Source organism: Canis aureus, chromosome 8 (genome assembly GCF_053574225.1).
Source record: "Canis aureus isolate CA01 chromosome 8, VMU_Caureus_v.1.0, whole genome shotgun sequence".
NCBI classification, from domain to species: domain Eukaryota; kingdom Metazoa; phylum Chordata; class Mammalia; order Carnivora; family Canidae; genus Canis; species Canis aureus.
The window spans coordinates 27,421,800-27,439,087 of NC_135618.1; the positions used below are offsets into that span (position 1 = coordinate 27,421,800).

The window sequence follows — 17,288 nt, forward strand, 5'->3', positions numbered from 1 at the left end:
AGGAGATACTTGCTAAAAAAATTTTAGAGATAAAATGTCATGATACATGTACAACCTAGCTTTCAAATAGTTTTGGGGAAAAATGTGTCTTTTATATATACTCCATAAACACACACACATACATGGTGGAAGGAGAGGGAGAAAATGTGGCAAGTATAAAGAACTTATTGGTGTTGGTTGCACTATTCTTTCAACTTTCATATAGGTTTAAAACTTCTCAAAACAAAAAGTTGGGGGAGTGTAGGAGGAAGAAAGACTTGAAAGGGGAATAAAAGAGAAGAATCTAAGTCACAACCAAAATTCCCTGAACACCAAAGAATATAGTGGCTGCATAAACTGCCCAGGACAGTATCTGAAAAGAAGCAAGAAATCAATAATGGTAATTGTTTTTTTATTACTGTTTTTGATCACCAAGAGTGGAGAACACAAGAAACATGAGGAGGTAAGATATTAAGGGCAGTTTTATAGATGATGGTTTGTGTTGTCTAGGAACACTCATCTGGACAAGATCAGCCAACTACTGGAAATCCTAACATGAAGTACAAGAGAGGTCAGAGCTGGGAACTTTCTACCAGAGCATTGAGAAATTATGAATAAAGCAAGATGAGATTGGGCAGGAGAAGGAAGCCAATAGAAGCTAATATATAATATATATTCTTGATATATTTTATATCATTTAACAAAGTATCTGAGATAGAGAATATGTGTATAATTTGAAATTTAGCTAAAATTCAGACATTAGCAAGTCATTGTTACCAAAAATATGGAAAATTATACTTTTCATCAATTTTAGTGAAGTCTAATACCAAAACAATTGTTATCATTAATTTATAAGTAAAATTGAAAAGGGTATCATGTAGCTGGTATTCATAACATCAGATACTTTCAGTATTTAAATTTACATTAGGTACTAAAAAGAAACAGCAGGTCACAAAAATATCCTAAAATGTTTTAAATAACCAAAAATAGAAATAACCACTTTAAAAATATTTTCTGAGGATGATTTATTTCCCTCAAATTAGACAAACAGGTGTACAGATGATTTTAATCATTAAGTAAGATTGCTCTGTAAATCAACTGCACCTGCATAATTAAGTCTTTTTTATAAACATTTTTTGATGAGTACGATACGAGAAACTTAAGATTTCTAAGTAAGATAAATATATCTTGAATTAAAGACAAAAGCTTTTGTGCCGTCTATGCCTACAACTCTGAAGAGAAATAACTGGTCTACTTGTGGCTTCCTCATCACCACACCCAGTACAGCCGTAGTGACTTTTCCTCTTGCTAACAGATTGCATATGACCAGAAAAAGAAAAATGTGAGTTTACTACTGCATGAAGTTTGGCCATAAAGTGACTGCAGTGTTTTTTATTTAAGTGACTAGAACACATATCTAAATGAGCACTGTATGCTGGAGATAAACTACACACATATTCCAACAAGATTACCATTGCTAATCCTTGTGGGGCTCATCTTCAGAATTTCCTTCATAACCAGTTCCATCACATTCACACAAGCACTACCGCCATCTTTCTCTATTGCTTTATAGCCCCATTTTATTTTTAATTCAGGCTCATTATCCACCTTATGCACCAAACCTGGTTCATTTTGGCCAGAACTGCAAACACCCAAAAGGATACGCTGTAAGTCTGATGAGAGTTACAAAGGGAAATGGGGAAAATGTTTTGAACTACTGCAACATCATTCAATCAACTATAAAATTTCCCAAGAAACAACTTTAAAAAAGAAAGAGTCATAATTTCTTATATGTTATTTTTAAAAGCCTATGACATATCTGGGGCGCCTCAGTCCATTAAGCATCGGACTCCTGACTTCAGCTCAGGTCATGAATTCAGGGACAGGAGATCAAGCCCCACATCAGGCTCTGCCTTGGACTTGGAACATGCTTAAGATTCTCTCACTCTTCTGTTGCCCCTCCCCACCTCTAAAACTCTAAAAAAGAATAATAAGAAGAAATAAAAGCATATGATATATCTCTCATAAGTTTAAGGTATACATTTTGCTTAATGAAAAAGAATAATGAGTACATTCTAGGACAATATAGTAAAACATCTAGGTCATATGCATATGTATATTAAGTAAAATATCTAGGTGTAACTTTTTACACTTGGCTTCCTGAAATACCTGAAAGCAGCATACAAGGCCCAATGTGATCAGAGTGCACTCTTAGGAAAAACATTAGTTCTTCTAGCACAGTATCTCAGTGTTCCTTTTCTTTTTTTGAAATATGATTCCCTAAAGAAGTGATGTTAAGTTAAACCTGACAGGAAGAAAACTCTCTAGAAAAGACCTGTTACCTTTGCTAATGTGGAGGAAGTAAGAAGAGGCTTTCTCCATTTGTACTCATCCCCCACCTCACGGCCAACTCTGCTTTGAACAGGACTAACACACATCCTGGCCTATACTTTCCTGCCTTCCTTTTAGGACATCAGGATGCCTGTGCAGCACTCTGCTCTTCCACACCACAGCACAAGGCTGCCATCTACAGAACCATTTAATCCATTCAGCACTACCCAGGAAAAGCGAGAATCACCTTTAAAAAATGCTGCCTTCTGTAGAGCTGACAAAGGAGCCTACCAGTGAAGAATATATTTCTGCCTCGACACACCAGGTTTCATTCTCTGTTTGGGATATGTACTGATGACTACCAAAAAGGGGACACCGAGGCAGCACCCCATGCTGTGGTTGCTGGCCACCCAAGAAAACAACAAGGGTTTGAAAAGCATCACAAATAACGTAAGACTTTTAAGCTGAGCAACTTTTCTTCACTGTACTTCCTGTTTTTATCACGGGGCAGACAGGAAGATACAGTGGCAAGTCCACTGATATGGAGTGATTTTCCTAACTCTCCATAGGACGGCCTCTTCTTAGAGGTATATAACAATACAACTATTAAAAACATGAAAGACCCAAAGATGTTTAACTCAGCATCTGCTCTAAGTTCCTTTGTCCTGCCCTCTCCTTTCTCTTCCCATCTTAAGTATGATCATGTGACTCAAACAAACAACTACATTGCCATTGATTAGGCTCCCTCTAATCATTTATATTTCATTACCACTTATATAAGTAGGGGATACAAACCATCCATCTGTCGTGAGAAAATGCAAAGGATAAATAGCCTTGACTGGGACCACTCATTTCAACCACCACTGACTGGTCATCTCGAGCAAAGGACAAGAAGAAACAGGCATGCTCCTTCTCTGGGTCACAGTTCAAAGGACTCCGAATGCAGAACTTCTTGTTCCCACAATCTGAAGCGCTGAACTAGAAAAATGACAGGGGGGGGAAAGTCTTAATTACCAACCAAGCAGTTCATTTCACAATGATAAAAGAGCCACTACCTTGAAGTACAAGTATTAACAAGAATATCTTTTCATAATAGAGATTCAAAGAAGGAAACGAAGGACACATCCCAAAATTAGAAATCATCAGAGCAGTAGTTAGGTTGTGAACTTTTAAACTTAATTAATTTTAATTAAAATTTGGAAGGCACATTAGTTGGACTCTAATGTGCATGAGTATTAAAGTCTCTTTAATAGTCAAAATATTTCACATTAATTATGTTCTGGAGCAAAGTTTCTAGTAAATTTTGAAAAACATCTTAGAGAATATTTAAGTCCCCACTGACATTCCTGCCTAAAGGATATCCTTGAGTTTTTAGAATAGACTTTTAAAAGGCAAACAGGCCAACTCTTAGCAAGTTTTTGTATTTAGATCCTGGACTCTGCTTCTAGAATTCAGATTCAAATTTGATATTAAAATAACATAAGGAAAAGTGATTATTCCTATATATACCACCACTGCAAATAATAGTAATAACAATTTAGTGGAGGAGAATCAGGAACAATCTACAATGATTTAACCCAGAGCTGCTTGTTATGGCAAAAAAGAAGAGTATCAAAAATTGTCAGCTCTAGGGATGCCAGGATGGCTCAGTGGTTGAGGATCTGCCTTTGGCTCAGGGTGTGATCCCAGAGTCCCAGGATAAAGTACCGCATTGAGCTCCCTGCATGGAGCCTGCTTCTCCCTCTGCCTGTGTCTCTGCCTCTCTCTCTCTCTCTGTGTCCCTCATGAATAAATAAATAAAATCTTTAAAAGAAAAATATCAGCTCTACAATTTGACAGAGCAAATATGCAGTCATCTTGTTAGAAGGTGCTGCAACAGTGTATTTCAACAGAGAAATGAAGTAGATCTAATTAGAACTGTATCAAAAAATTTCTCATTTCTTCTACTCTACCAACACTGCTGGCCACTAAATGTGTGGCGGGTTTTCCCACATTAACCAGTTTTGCAACTCTCTGTGGACACCAATAGTGTGTCCTACATTACAATTCTGTTCTTACACAATCTACCTGAAGTTAGGGTCCAATCCTACAAGTTAGGGGCTCAGTCCCACAAGAATGCTCATTTCAGAGGCCAATCACAAGTTCCAGGTTCCCACTGGAGGAGAATGGAGGTTGCCATGACCCTCTCCTCAAGTTTGATAATGTACTAGGATGGTTCACAGAACTCAGGAAAACAGCTTTCTTATTAGAATACCAGTGTTTTGTTTTTTAAGATTTTTTTTTTTATTTGAGAGAGAGTGAGAGGGAGAGTGTACATAAGCACCCAGGAGAGGGATGGAGGAAGAGAGAGAAAGAATCTCAAGCAGACTCCTCGCTGAGCACAAAGCCAGAGGCAGGGCTCAATCTCACAACCCTGAGATAATGACCAAGCCAAAATCAAGAGTCCAATGCTTAACCAACTGAGCCATCCAGGTACGCCAAGATTACCAGTGTATTATTAAAAAATGCAACCCAGGAACAGCCAGATGGAAGAGGGGCACAGAGCAAGGTATGCAGGAAGGGGTATGGAGCCTCCATGCCTTCTCTAAGGCACCATCCTCCCAGCACCTCCATGTATTCAACAACAACCTGGGAGCTCTCTGAACCCCAAACTTTTGGGATTTTTATAGAGGATTCATCATGGAGGCATGATGGATTATTGACTCAATTTTCAGCTCCTCTCTCATCTCTGGAAAATGGGGAGTGGGGTAAAAAGTTCCCATTTCTAAGCATGGCTTGGTCTTTCTGGTGACCTGTCCTGATCCAGAGTTACCTCGTTAGAACAAAAAGCATTCCTATCTCTCAAGAAATTACAAGGGATTTGGGAGCTCTGATTCAGGCGCTGGGGTCAAAGGCCAAATATTATCAGGTACCGCAGCAGAGACCAATATATATATACTTCTTATTATTTCATAGGAACATAAAGAAAAGTCACAGTAGAGTGTAAAGAACAAGCCACTTGGGTTTTAGTCTCTGCTCTCTCCTTTACTCTATCATGTCTGCTAAAGAACTTATTGTCTCTCTTATATACCATCAACTACACAACAGGGACTGAACTCTGAGGTCTCTTCTAGCTCTACAAATGCTATAATCTCATGACTCTGAATAAACCCTTTTATATCAGAGACTACAAACTTGGTGCAGAGATACCACAAAAGCTCTGAGAGCAAATGCCTTTCATGTGAATATATAGAAAGATAATTTCGTCAATAGAGTCCTACCCAGAAGCTCTGTTACAAAGTGACTGTTTACTCGCCTGAAGCAGCTTTGAAATTAAACATTAAGACTAAGTAAACTGAAGAGTGCCTGGCTGGCTCCGTTGGTGGAGAAGCATACAACTCTTTGTCTTAGGGCTGTGAGTTCAAGGCCCATGTTGGCTATAGAGATTACTTAAAAATAAAATCTTAAAAAAAAGAGAAACTAAATAAATAGAACTGGTGCAAATAAAAGATCTAATTGTATGTTCAAAAATGTAACATTCATAATAATGCAGTTAAATATAACCATCATATATCGCAAAATGTAGAAAGAAAATAAAATGAGACATACACAGGAGTGCAAGTGCTTTACCTAGTCTTCCCTACAAGAACAAAGGGTTATAAAAAGACAAAAAAAAAAAAAAAACCAAGGAAAAGAAAAAAGTAAGTAACTAATATTTACAGAATTTCTATTAAGTGCAAAGCAGTTAGAAACCTTATATTCACGAAATTGTTTAATCTTCATAATGATACTAAAAGCTTGATTTTATTTCTCACTTTATAGGTGAAGAAACAGACTTTGAGAATTAAGTAGCTTGTCCAAAGTCACACAGAAAGTACAAAAGTCAGGATTCAGACCCAAGTGTGTTCTTTCAACTATAATAACCTGTCATAAAACACTTTCCATTATCCACTTCTGAATTAATAAGTCTAACTTATCAGAATTTCTTTCGGTAAAACCTTCCTAATGTTTCCAGTATGCATTACCCTTTACAAGCTATGTTTTTTCAGTCATCATTTCTCTGAACCAGAGGGCCTAAACAGAATTCTAGTTGATGAGTTTGCAAAAAGAGTTTCTGTAGTTCAGCACATAGAATCCCCAGTACTCATTGGCCTTAAAGAATCAGATTTAAGAGTTACATCACTATTTCAAGATTCTCCTCCAAATCTTGTTTAAATATAGTTTTAATTTTTTTTAATTTTTATTTATTTATGAAAGTCACAGAGAGAGAGAGAGACAGAGAGACAGAGAGGCAGAGACACAGGCAGAAGGAGAAGCAGGCTCCATGCACCGGGAGCCCGACGTGGGATTCGATCCCGGGTCTCCAGGATCGCGCCCTGGGCCAAAGGCAGGCACCAAACCGCTGCGCCACCCAGAGATCCCTTAAATATAGTTTAAGCTATAAACTTCCTCTCCACGTTTGATACTTAGCTGTATAGACTGTGTGTGAATGTCATAACCACACCTAGAGTATGCAAGGTCTTGCATTCCCTTTATTCTGACCTGTAAGTCATAATAATGTTGCAATGAAGACTTCCTTCAGATTTCCTGCAGGGGTCCCAAAAACTTACTACCACAACCCAGTACAGCTACTTCTCTACATACTTCACCAGGCAGAGAACCACAATTTCCAAAGACCCTGTTATTATGTATTGCATTTGGTGAAACCATAAAAATGTTACTTACTGATTTGGTTAAATGGGAGACCGGAGGTAATGTCGACAAAGGGGCTATTGTAGCTTCAGGCGTTGTAAAAGGCAGTGCATTTGGTTGTGAAATTATAGGACCAGGAATCTTCACCCAGTAGGTTTTATACTTCTCAACAACTGTGACTCTGAAATGCAATACTAATGAGATCAAACAGAACCCTAATTGTGGCCCATCATAATGAAATTTTTAAAAATATGGAAAAAAAAAAAAAGAATAATGTGGTGACACATACTTAATACTACCTAACAGTACAACTAATTTTGTCTAAGGCAAACCTCTAACGACTCTTCACCTCATCACTAAAATGACTTTTACTGCCCTTGCTCTCTTGCTCGCTCTTAATTTCTTCTCTTTCTTCTCCTCATCTTTGTCTGTTCTTTGGGCATATTCAGAGTCCGGAATGCCAGATCTAAGGACTGCACAGATTTCTATTCCCTAATATATAAAGAACATACTATTACAACCCATTTCATAGTGTGCAGTTCCAATTATTCCACAAGGTCTGTGTAGTAAGCAGCTATAGGAAGAAGCTATATAGGGGCTGTATAAAAAACCATCAGCACTTCCTGGAGTCGCAGTCCCTTTCCACATTCCACACAACACACAGGTGCAGAGCTGTGTTACTGTGTGCTGGGACCTGTGTACAAAGTGAGACAAAAAACAGACATGCCAGGAGAGCGATTCTCCCTAACATATGTCTCTAACATCACTCAGGAATCCTTAGACTGCTTTATGACATCCTCCTTCCTCTCACATAGGATTAAGGGTGAAGGAATTCTAATTTTACTGAATTTCCTAATTCTGTAGGCATGCACCATCTTACTTTTCTGGAAAACTAATCTGTAAGTTGTAACAGTTGTAACGCTATAAAAAAGTCATCCAAATTTCAGGATTTTTTTTCATATCCTCATTAAGACAAGAGCAAATCTAAAAAATTTATTAGTCTAGACACCATATGTAGACTCAAGTGTTAATTGATATCCTTTGTGTGAAGGCACTGCAACACTTCATTTACTCAACAAATATCCATTACATGCCTTTTGGGTGCCAGGTCCTGTGCTAGGTGGAAAAAATCAAAGAAAAAGCAAAATGACCACTTATCTCACTAAGGTGGTGTCGAAGAAAAAGCAAAATGACCACTTATCTCACTAAGGTGGTGTCATTAGTACACCAAACCTCTTCTGTACAGGCAAATGTCTAATAGGTATCAAAAATGATTCAGATCATTTTTGTTTCAATTTTACTAGTTGCAGATTTGTTTTTTTTTTTTTTTAATTTTTTTAATTTTATTTTATGATAGGCACACAGTGAGAGAGAGAGAGAGTGGCGCAGAGACACAGGCAGAGGGAGAAGCAGGCTCCATGCACCGGGAGCCCGACGTGGGATTCGATCCCGGGTCTCCAGGATCGCGCCCTGGGCCAAAGGCAGGCGCCAAACCGCTGCGCCACCCAGGGATCCCCACTAGTTGCAGATTTGTAAGCTCTCCTACTCACAGAAACTTTACATTATTCGGAGCATTGCTTAGAGCATTCCAGTAGACTTTAACTTTTGTTTTCTTGGATGGACTCGTGTGACTCACAGCATATCCCTGAAATAAAAAAGAGAAGAACTACCAGTCAGTCACTCAGTAGTTGAGCATGGCTGGAACTACTATCATTTTGCAAAGTAATCCATCATTGCATGATGCCGAAACCCTGGTAAGGACTGTTTTAGTTAGAATAGGGACTCAAGTACTCAACAAATACATGTTGGCTAGCTGACACCAGATTAGCAGCTGGCTTTGTGAATAAATTAGAGTCAGCAGAAATTTTAAGGACTGGAGAGTTATGAACACTGGGTATGTTAATGCTATATAGAACTCGTTCATTATTTCATTTATACAATAAATATATATTCCTTCCATTAATAGGAAGAATGCAGAAAAGTCATCCAAGGAAAAAATTCCTGCCTCCTCATACATAGCATTACATTTTGGGAATTCTTTTCCCTTGAAAGGTCTCATTTCCCATCTTCATTCACCTGGCAAATTCCTACTCATTCTTTGAAGCCTGATGGGGAGATTTCCTCCTCCAAGAAGCTCTCTCTCAATTCCCTCCAGTCTGTGTGTGACATCCCCTGCTATGCTTCCCACCCATCCTGTGTGTTTCTAATCTAAGTCTAGTTATGTGTTCTACTTGTGTATCTGTCCTATATCCTTATGTTCCATACATCATATGTCCAAATGTTCTACCTATGTGTAATGCTCAGAGCTCAGAACAAGAATAAGTCTTGTTCATCACCATATCCCTTTGCACCAGAAGAGTTCCTGGTATAATAAATGTTTACTGGGGATCCCTGGGTGGCACAGCGGTTTAGCGCCTGCCTTTGGCCCAGGGCGCAATCCTGGAGACCCGGGATCAAATCCCACATCGGGTTCCCGGTGCATGGAGCCTGCTTCTCCCTCTGCCTGTGTCTCTGCCTCTCTCTCTCTCTCTCTCTCTCTCTTTCTCTGTGACTATCATAAATAAATAAAAATTTAAAAAATTTTAATAAATGTTTACTAAATGAATGAATGAATGAATGACAAAAATTAGACCACTGTCCCACTCTAGAATCCTATCTTCAATACTAACACTTTTTAAAATCAACATAAAAGTCGGTATTATATAATACATCAAAAGCTATAAACTCTTCAAGCTACTGCCTTTTCTAGGATGCTGATGTGTAAAAATATATCGCAAATAGGAAAACTGGAGCCAAAGCTTGATCATTGTGAATCTATTTAGATGTCTGCAATAATGGGTAATGTCATTGTTCATCTTACAACCACCACCCTGTAGTGAAAAGATCCACAGAAATTGACAGATTCCAGTTTCAGACACAACACAAACCTGTACATCTTCACAGGTCAGAAGCTGTGACACTTGACTGTCAATCAATGTGAAGGAGCCAATAGGAGGGCCACTCAAATCCTCAGCATTCCGTGCTTCTAAGAGAAAGCCTCTAAATGGTGGCCCTGACAAGGTTACTGACAAACAAACAAAAAAATAGCTTAAGAGGTTTAGCAACATCCCCAAAAGGAAACTGTTCAGAGGAGGCACCTCACAATTAGAATCTGGCATACATATACAAAACTACTCCAGGAGAGAAAATGGTAGAAATTATCTTACAGACAAAGAAGGTCTAAACTGTGCTCCACAGGACATTCACTCCATGAGATGTTAATAGCCATTCCCCAGGGAAAAAAGGTAGGTGATAGTCAGAGAGCTATCCATGGGGCCGAATTAGTTTGAAAAATGCTGAATAAAAGTAAATACTTGTTTTTTTACTGAAAACCCCTAAAGCCTTTAACATTCTACTATGCAGGACCAAACTCTAGAAGTACATTATATATAACACACAGAGTGTTCCAAACTTATTTTTCCATATACTCTTTTCATCAGTTTGTTAATATTCTGCACTTCTAGAGTTGCAGAAAATAGATCATAAAACACTGTAATAGATACACCTTTAAGAGTCAGCCCACATTTCACCAGAAAAACTGGAAAAACACAAGAGTTTACACTGTACCAAGAAGCATAAGGGTTTATTACACCTAAACCAGACAAAATAAACTTCATTTTCCTCTTCTATTGAGTTAATAGTAACTGTTTAAAAAGATCTATTAGCTGGGCAGCCCCTTTGGCGCAGCGGTTTAGTGCCGCCTGCAGCCCAGGGTGTGATCCTAGAGACCTAGGATCGAGTCCCACGTTGGGCTCCCGGCATGGAGCCTGCTTCTCCCTCTGCCTGTGTCTCTGCCTCTCTCTCTCTCTCTTTCTCTCTCTCTCTGTTGCTCATGAATAAATAAATAAAATCTTTAAAAAAAAAGAAGTAAAATCTATTTTAAAAATAATTTTAAAAAAAGATCTATTAGCTAATGATAAAAACGTACTTAAAACCTACTGACTGGGGAGCCGATATACCACTTAAGTAATACAGTCATCTGTAATAGTTAAGCACAAAATGAGAAGCCTAAGATGGTGGTATCTTACATAAAACAGGTGAACAGATTTAAATGAAACTATATAAATCCCTCAGTAACAAACATTCAATGTACAGGAAAAGGGTGAAAGTCAAAACACAAATAGTTAATCCTGGCACAGTACCTTCAATCTGATCTCCTCGTCTGAACGTCATCTGACTCACTGAAATGTTGTGAACAGGATCAGAGTGTGCAGTATGACCATGTTCAGGAACCATTCCATGGCATGACCTTCCTACTTTTCCATTGGGATAATTAGCCACAGAACTAACGTACAGCACAAGTAGGAAGGTAGCAAGGGTAAATCCAAGAACTGCCATCTCCAAAAGAAGATTAAAAACACATTATTTTCATACACAATTAAAATATAAAGTTTTCGTACTACAGAATAGTAATTCTAGATGGCTGCTTATTTCAATAGACAGCTAACCCTCTTTTCAAAATAAAAAGAATATGATACGTGAATTTGAATTGGGATTTGAATCTTGGCTCTACCAATTACCAATTAGGAGACCTTAACCAAATCACCTATGCCTCTACTTCCTTATCTGAAAAATTAGGAAACTAACACCCTCTTTTCAAGTTGTTTTAATAAAATGAAGATACAAAAAAATAAAGATAAAACCCAAAGTCTGACAAGGAAGATAATAATGTTAGCTTTCATTAGCATGATTTGGAAATAATAAACTAGTCCTAGTGCTTAGTTCACTAAAAGCAAAAGTTTCTATTCCACTTTATCCTAGGAAGCTCAAAGAACAAATAAGAAATGGTTCTTCTGGAAACATTTAAATACCATCATCTAAAACAAGTCTCTGATTGACTTCTCCCAAATTACTATCAAATTAATCATGATGACAGGGCAGATAATTTAATTTGCAATACTGAAAACTAAGGAAAACAGAGAACCAATTGTAAGAAACAATATTTCTATTACCCATTGCCCAGGTACTTCTGAATTAAGGAACACAATTGTCAGTCCAAGTAATTTTCTTCTCTTATCCAGTTTACCTGCCTCTTACCATCTGCCTAACAGAAAACCAGCTACTTACATACTACATACATACACACTTACTAGCTTGCAAGCCAGCTAAGGGAAGTCCCCACCTTCACTTCACTTGGTGCTTAAATTCAGAACCTGCAAGTCACAGCATATAAGAAGGCTAGAGGAAGATGGCAGGGACATGTTACATAGCAGTAAAAAAAGGTGTGCTCGTGGAGAGATTACAGAAGGCAAAACCCAAGAGGCAGCTCATTCTCCATAAAAATGGAGTTAGACAAAATAAAAGCACCCTTAGAATCACTAGAATAAATTACCCTTTTACAGTCATATAAATTACAAACCCCCACACTGAACCAAAACTGAACTACAGGAATTCCTGCTAGCTACCAGAAATTATGCTGGGGGCTACACATTTCAAACAGCCCTGCACCTTCCACCAGTAGCTATCAAGTAGATAGCATAGGGTTCACAGTACTACATACCCCTATCTTTTATCAAAGATCAAAGCTAGGTAGTTTTTCCCATTTAAGGATGAGCAAAAAGAACAAATAAACAAATCAAGAGCATCTGAAAAAAATCTGTAACATAAGAGAAGCACAAAAGTTCTCTATAGAGTCATAAAAACATAACAAAATGGTTCATTACTATACAAAACAAAACTTAGGAAAATAACTGTCTTGAACATTTGCAGTAATACATAGCAATTGTTTCTCAATAAAACTGGGAGAGAAAAAGAAAAGGAATATTAAAGAATGGAGCAGAGGGAGAATTTTTCTACTCAAATATGGCTTTCATGTGCTTTTTGTCAGGGACAGACATGCTTTTAGGACAAGGCAAGATCTGCTGGAAAGGATCAAGGTCATGGTTTTAACCACATGAACTTAGCCAAATTAATATGAAGATTAAATGCAGTAATGTGCCACTCAACTAAAGGACGGTATAGGGGAAGAGTCAGTCCAGTTTAGCAAATATTTATTTGGCACTGACTTACTGTCAGGTGAAAGGGAAGCAAGACATGAATTCTAGTCTCCACTCTACATTGCATAGCAGAATGACGTCAATCCAGTTACTTAATCTCTGTCTCAGCTTCTTCGTTTGTGAAACAGAGTAGATGAACCAGAATAAATTCATGCCTACCATTGTGATTTTTAAGAAAGTCAAAGGGGACTGGGGCTCCTGGGTGGCTCAGTCAGTTAAGTGTCTGCCCTCCACTCAGGTCATGATCTCCCGGTCTTGGGATGGATTCCTGCCTTGGTCTCTCTGCTCAGTGGGGAGTCTGCTTCTCCCTCTCCCTTGCCCTCTGTAATCTCTCTCACTCTTGCTTTCTCTCAAATAAATAAAATCTTTAAAAAAAAAAAAAAAAAACAAGCAAAATTTTAAAATTTAAAAAAACAAGAAAGCCTAGTGGGAAAGGATATCAAGAATTTTCAGGGCAAAAAGTATAAGCCAGCTAAGGGAAGTGACTAAGGCGCTATCACCAATCATTCACTAGGAAAATATAACGAACTTGGTCAGGGAAAGAAGTAAACCAGCAACTTCTTCGTCCTTGGTCAGATGTTGAGGATTTAGGGTGAAGCTCTATTTGCATTACAATGGCTACTCATGATTTTCCAGTTACTGATTTAAGGAACAGCCTTTTTTCAAAGTATTCATTAGCCAACCTATGCCAAAAGATTGCATAGTTATGAAAGAGAATAAGAGTTATTCATGGAGACATTTAAGTTAAAAGTATGTAATGTGGGTAATGAACTATATTATATTCTGTTATGAAGTCTTCCTTCAAGCACTGAAAAACTCACACCAATTTTGTATAATTTTTTAAAGTTATACTCCCACTTAATGGAGATACAACACAGAAAATAAAAAGTATCGTAACTTGCATCTTGTCATCCCAGGACAAAGACAGACTGATTAGTTTAAAAAATTCAAAAAGAGGTTATCCTGATTCTCTAACTGAAATATTCTGAAACCTGATGATATTTACATAGTTTTCTTTCTTCCCTGAAAAATAGGCATTTAGTAAAAAAAAGTATGATGACTGCTTATACCATATTCTACATACACCTCTCACAAAAATAAAACTTCAAAACAAATGTATTCTTTATTATTTAAATACCAAATTCCTATACTTGCATGAATATTTAATTATTATTGTGATTGTGGACCACAGAGGCAAGTGATATTGATCAAGATCTTTTATTAAAGCAAAGTAAAATTTATATAAAATGAGAAGAATCCAATGGAAAACATTTAGATGTAAGAAAATCATTAGAATAAGAGCTCAATATTAAGAATATTTTTAAGATTTTATTTATTTATTCATGAGAGACAGAGGGAGAGTGGCAGAGACACAGGTAGAGGGAGAAGCAGGCTCCATGCAGAGAGCCCAACATGGGACTCAATCCCGGGTCTCCAGGATCCCGTGTTGGGCTGAAAGCAATGCTAAACCGCTAAGCCACTCAGGCTGCTTAAGAATTTTTTGATAAATCACTCATTAAATGTCTTTATTGTGTCATTCCAAGAACATGTGAGAAAAAAGAAATTGAGGAAAGCCTATCTCTTAAAACCATGTCAGATGATTAAGCTAGCAAATAACTAATTAAGTCTAGTTATACTGCAATCAAGCTCTAGCTCTCATTGTTAGTTATTCATCTTAAATTAAGGCATCAAAAAGTTCAAAAGTTAACATGCACACAAAAACTGTGGGACCTCAACCCAGTGACACCCACTCTACATCACCCAAGATATGAGTATAAGCACAAAGTAAGAGTCTTAATCAATGCACAGCGATGAAGAATGAGTTGTTAAAAAACCAAAAACTTAATCACAAGGGTTCACTATAAAATATTTAATATTTGGAAAACATCGGTTTGATTGCTTTTTGTATTGGGGGGGTTGCTATACATACCAAATTTATGTAATTTTTTTTACCACACTCAGATAAGAAAAATAAGAAATATATTTACATTATGACCCAACAAACATTTCAAGAAAATTATTTACCTTTACCACATGGTATAAATTCATACATTTTCCATTTCTTCCTTTTTTAAAAAAAAAGTTGGTTTTATCTATTCTACTGAATCATTACTATACAACTTATCAATGGATTTCTTTTTTTTTAAGATTTTTTCATTTATTTATTCATGAGAGACACAGAGAGAGAGAGGCAGAGACACAGGCAGGGGGAGAAGCAGGCCCCACTCTGGGAGCCTGAGGCAGGACCGGATCCCGAGTCCCCAAGACCACACCCCGGGCTGCAGGCGGCGCTAAACCGCTGAGCCACCGGGGCTGCCCCCTATCAAAGGATCTTAACCTATAGTTTGAAAAATACTACCTTAGAGCATATATAGACCATGAAGTTTCAGCCTTTAATCAAGCTCTAAATTAAGAGTATCAAGGATTTCAATTAAAAAAAAAAAAAAAAAGGAGGGGATCCCTGGGTGGCTCAGCGGTTTAGCACCTGCCTTTGACCCAGGGCGTGATCCTGGAGTCCCAAAATTGAGTCTCACGTTGGGCTTCTGAATGGAGCCTACTTTTCCTTCTGCCTGTGTCTCTGCCTCTCTCTCTCATGAATAAATAATAAAATAAAATCTTTTTTTTTTTTTTTTTTAAGGAGAGTTCTCAGAACTAAAGAAAAATAAGCCAAGTAACAGGGAAATAAAAATTTTTCTATTTTGGAGATAGGAGATAAATTTATTCAATGAAAATCTTATTCTCTCTTATTCCATTTGTGAACTAAACAAAAACTTCAAGTATGGTTAATAAATGAGTATTCTCATGGTGACCTTCTGCATGAGAAAAAAAAATTAATCATAACATAAAAATACTGCAATCCCTAAAGCATTTAAACATTCCTTTCAGAATCTCCATCAACTATACTCCACAAGGTTCAAAGTAAATAACTACTTCTTACTCAATATACTTTTCATTTTATGACTAGAATTACAATGGTATTATTTTCTTTTACTTTGTTATAAGCATAAAATACTTCAATTAATTTATAAGTTAACCATGCTTTTGCTTCTAGGCTTTTGGCCCAGAAACAGAACTACCATTTATAATATTGCTTCTTGGAATTGAAATTCCAAGCCAAATTGGAAATTAATTTGGGGACCCCAACATATTTGTAAGATTGGCATTTCCTGCAGGATCTGCAGCAAACCTGACAGGCCTGTGACCAAAAACCTGGAGGGACCAGGGCTAGAGGTGGAAAGAGGTGGAAATAGAGTAGAAGAGTTAGGTGGAAAGAATTTTAGAAAAATAGGTCGAACCATAAGAAGAATAAGGAGACTGACTAAGTCAAAACAGTTAAGACTAAACAAAGGTACACAAAAAGCAATGAAATTTCTAAGACATAAAGAAAAGGATTACATTTCTACTACACAGGAGTGAAGAAAGAAGACACAGCACGGAGAAAAAGAAACATTTATTCTACCTTAAGTGAGTACCTGTAAGGTACTCTCACCAGTAAGTGAGAACCTGAAAGGTATTACATCTAATGTAATGCTTACAATAAGGAGATAGTAAATTCATTTTAGGAAACCAGGGAAAGTATCCTAAATCATATATACTTTTAGGATTAGAACCTTAATCTAACAGCAATGTCCATGTACTCTCTTCACTTTGCATTGCTGTTCCCTCCTTGGAGAGAGAAGGATGTAGAAAGTAGACAAATCCAGCAAGGATCCAAATTTCACAATGAACAGTGTGAATGTGGGTATACTGTGACAAAGTTGAAATTTAATTAGCCTAATTCAGCATGTTGAGGAGCACCTGGCTGGCTCAGTCAGTAGAGCACAGGATTCTGGACCTCAGGGTCATGAGTCCAAGCCCCACATTGGGCACAGAAATTACTTTTTTAAAAAACTACAAGGGTTTTGAGGCACTGTTGTGGTTAGACAAGTGAGATTTTCATATATTTCTTTCATCTGCATTTAATTTGTTCAAGCCTTCTGAAATATTTCAGAAAATGTGCTCCTCTTCTTTCCAGCAATTTAACTTTACCTTCATAGAAAACTTCCACATCAAAATATAATTGACTTTGATAGCAGAATCTCAAATTATACAGAAATTGAAAAATAGGTCAAGTATTTCCACTTCCTCAGATAAAAATGTTTCAGACTCCCATTTGCACAGCAGGAAGTAAAGAGGAAAAAAAAGATTTTTTTTAATTAACAATTGGAGTTATGACATTTTCAGAGATGGTTCTAAAAAACAAAGAGGCACCAAAAATGGCACAATGAATAC

The 17,288-nt window shown here is 37.3% G+C and overlaps 1 protein-coding gene across 4 annotated transcripts in view; it reads right to left on the reverse strand.

The window, feature by feature from the left end:
- FRRS1 (ferric chelate reductase 1) overlaps positions 1-17,288 on the reverse strand; it is a 45,621-nt gene that overhangs the window by 23,107 nt on the left and 5,226 nt on the right. For 3 of the 4 annotated variants that reach the window (XM_077905576.1, XM_077905575.1, XM_077905574.1), the window contains 5 exons: positions 11,163-11,358; positions 9,909-10,045; positions 8,532-8,626; positions 7,015-7,162; positions 3,106-3,288 (listed from right to left, as the gene is read on the reverse strand). In XM_077905576.1, coding sequence (XP_077761702.1) covers positions 3,106-3,288; positions 7,015-7,162; positions 8,532-8,626; positions 9,909-10,045; positions 11,163-11,358 — 759 coding nt within the window. The remainder of the gene's footprint in view (positions 1-3,105; positions 3,289-7,014; positions 7,163-8,531; positions 8,627-9,908; positions 10,046-11,162; positions 11,359-17,288) is intronic. The other variant, XM_077905577.1, reaches the window with a different exon arrangement.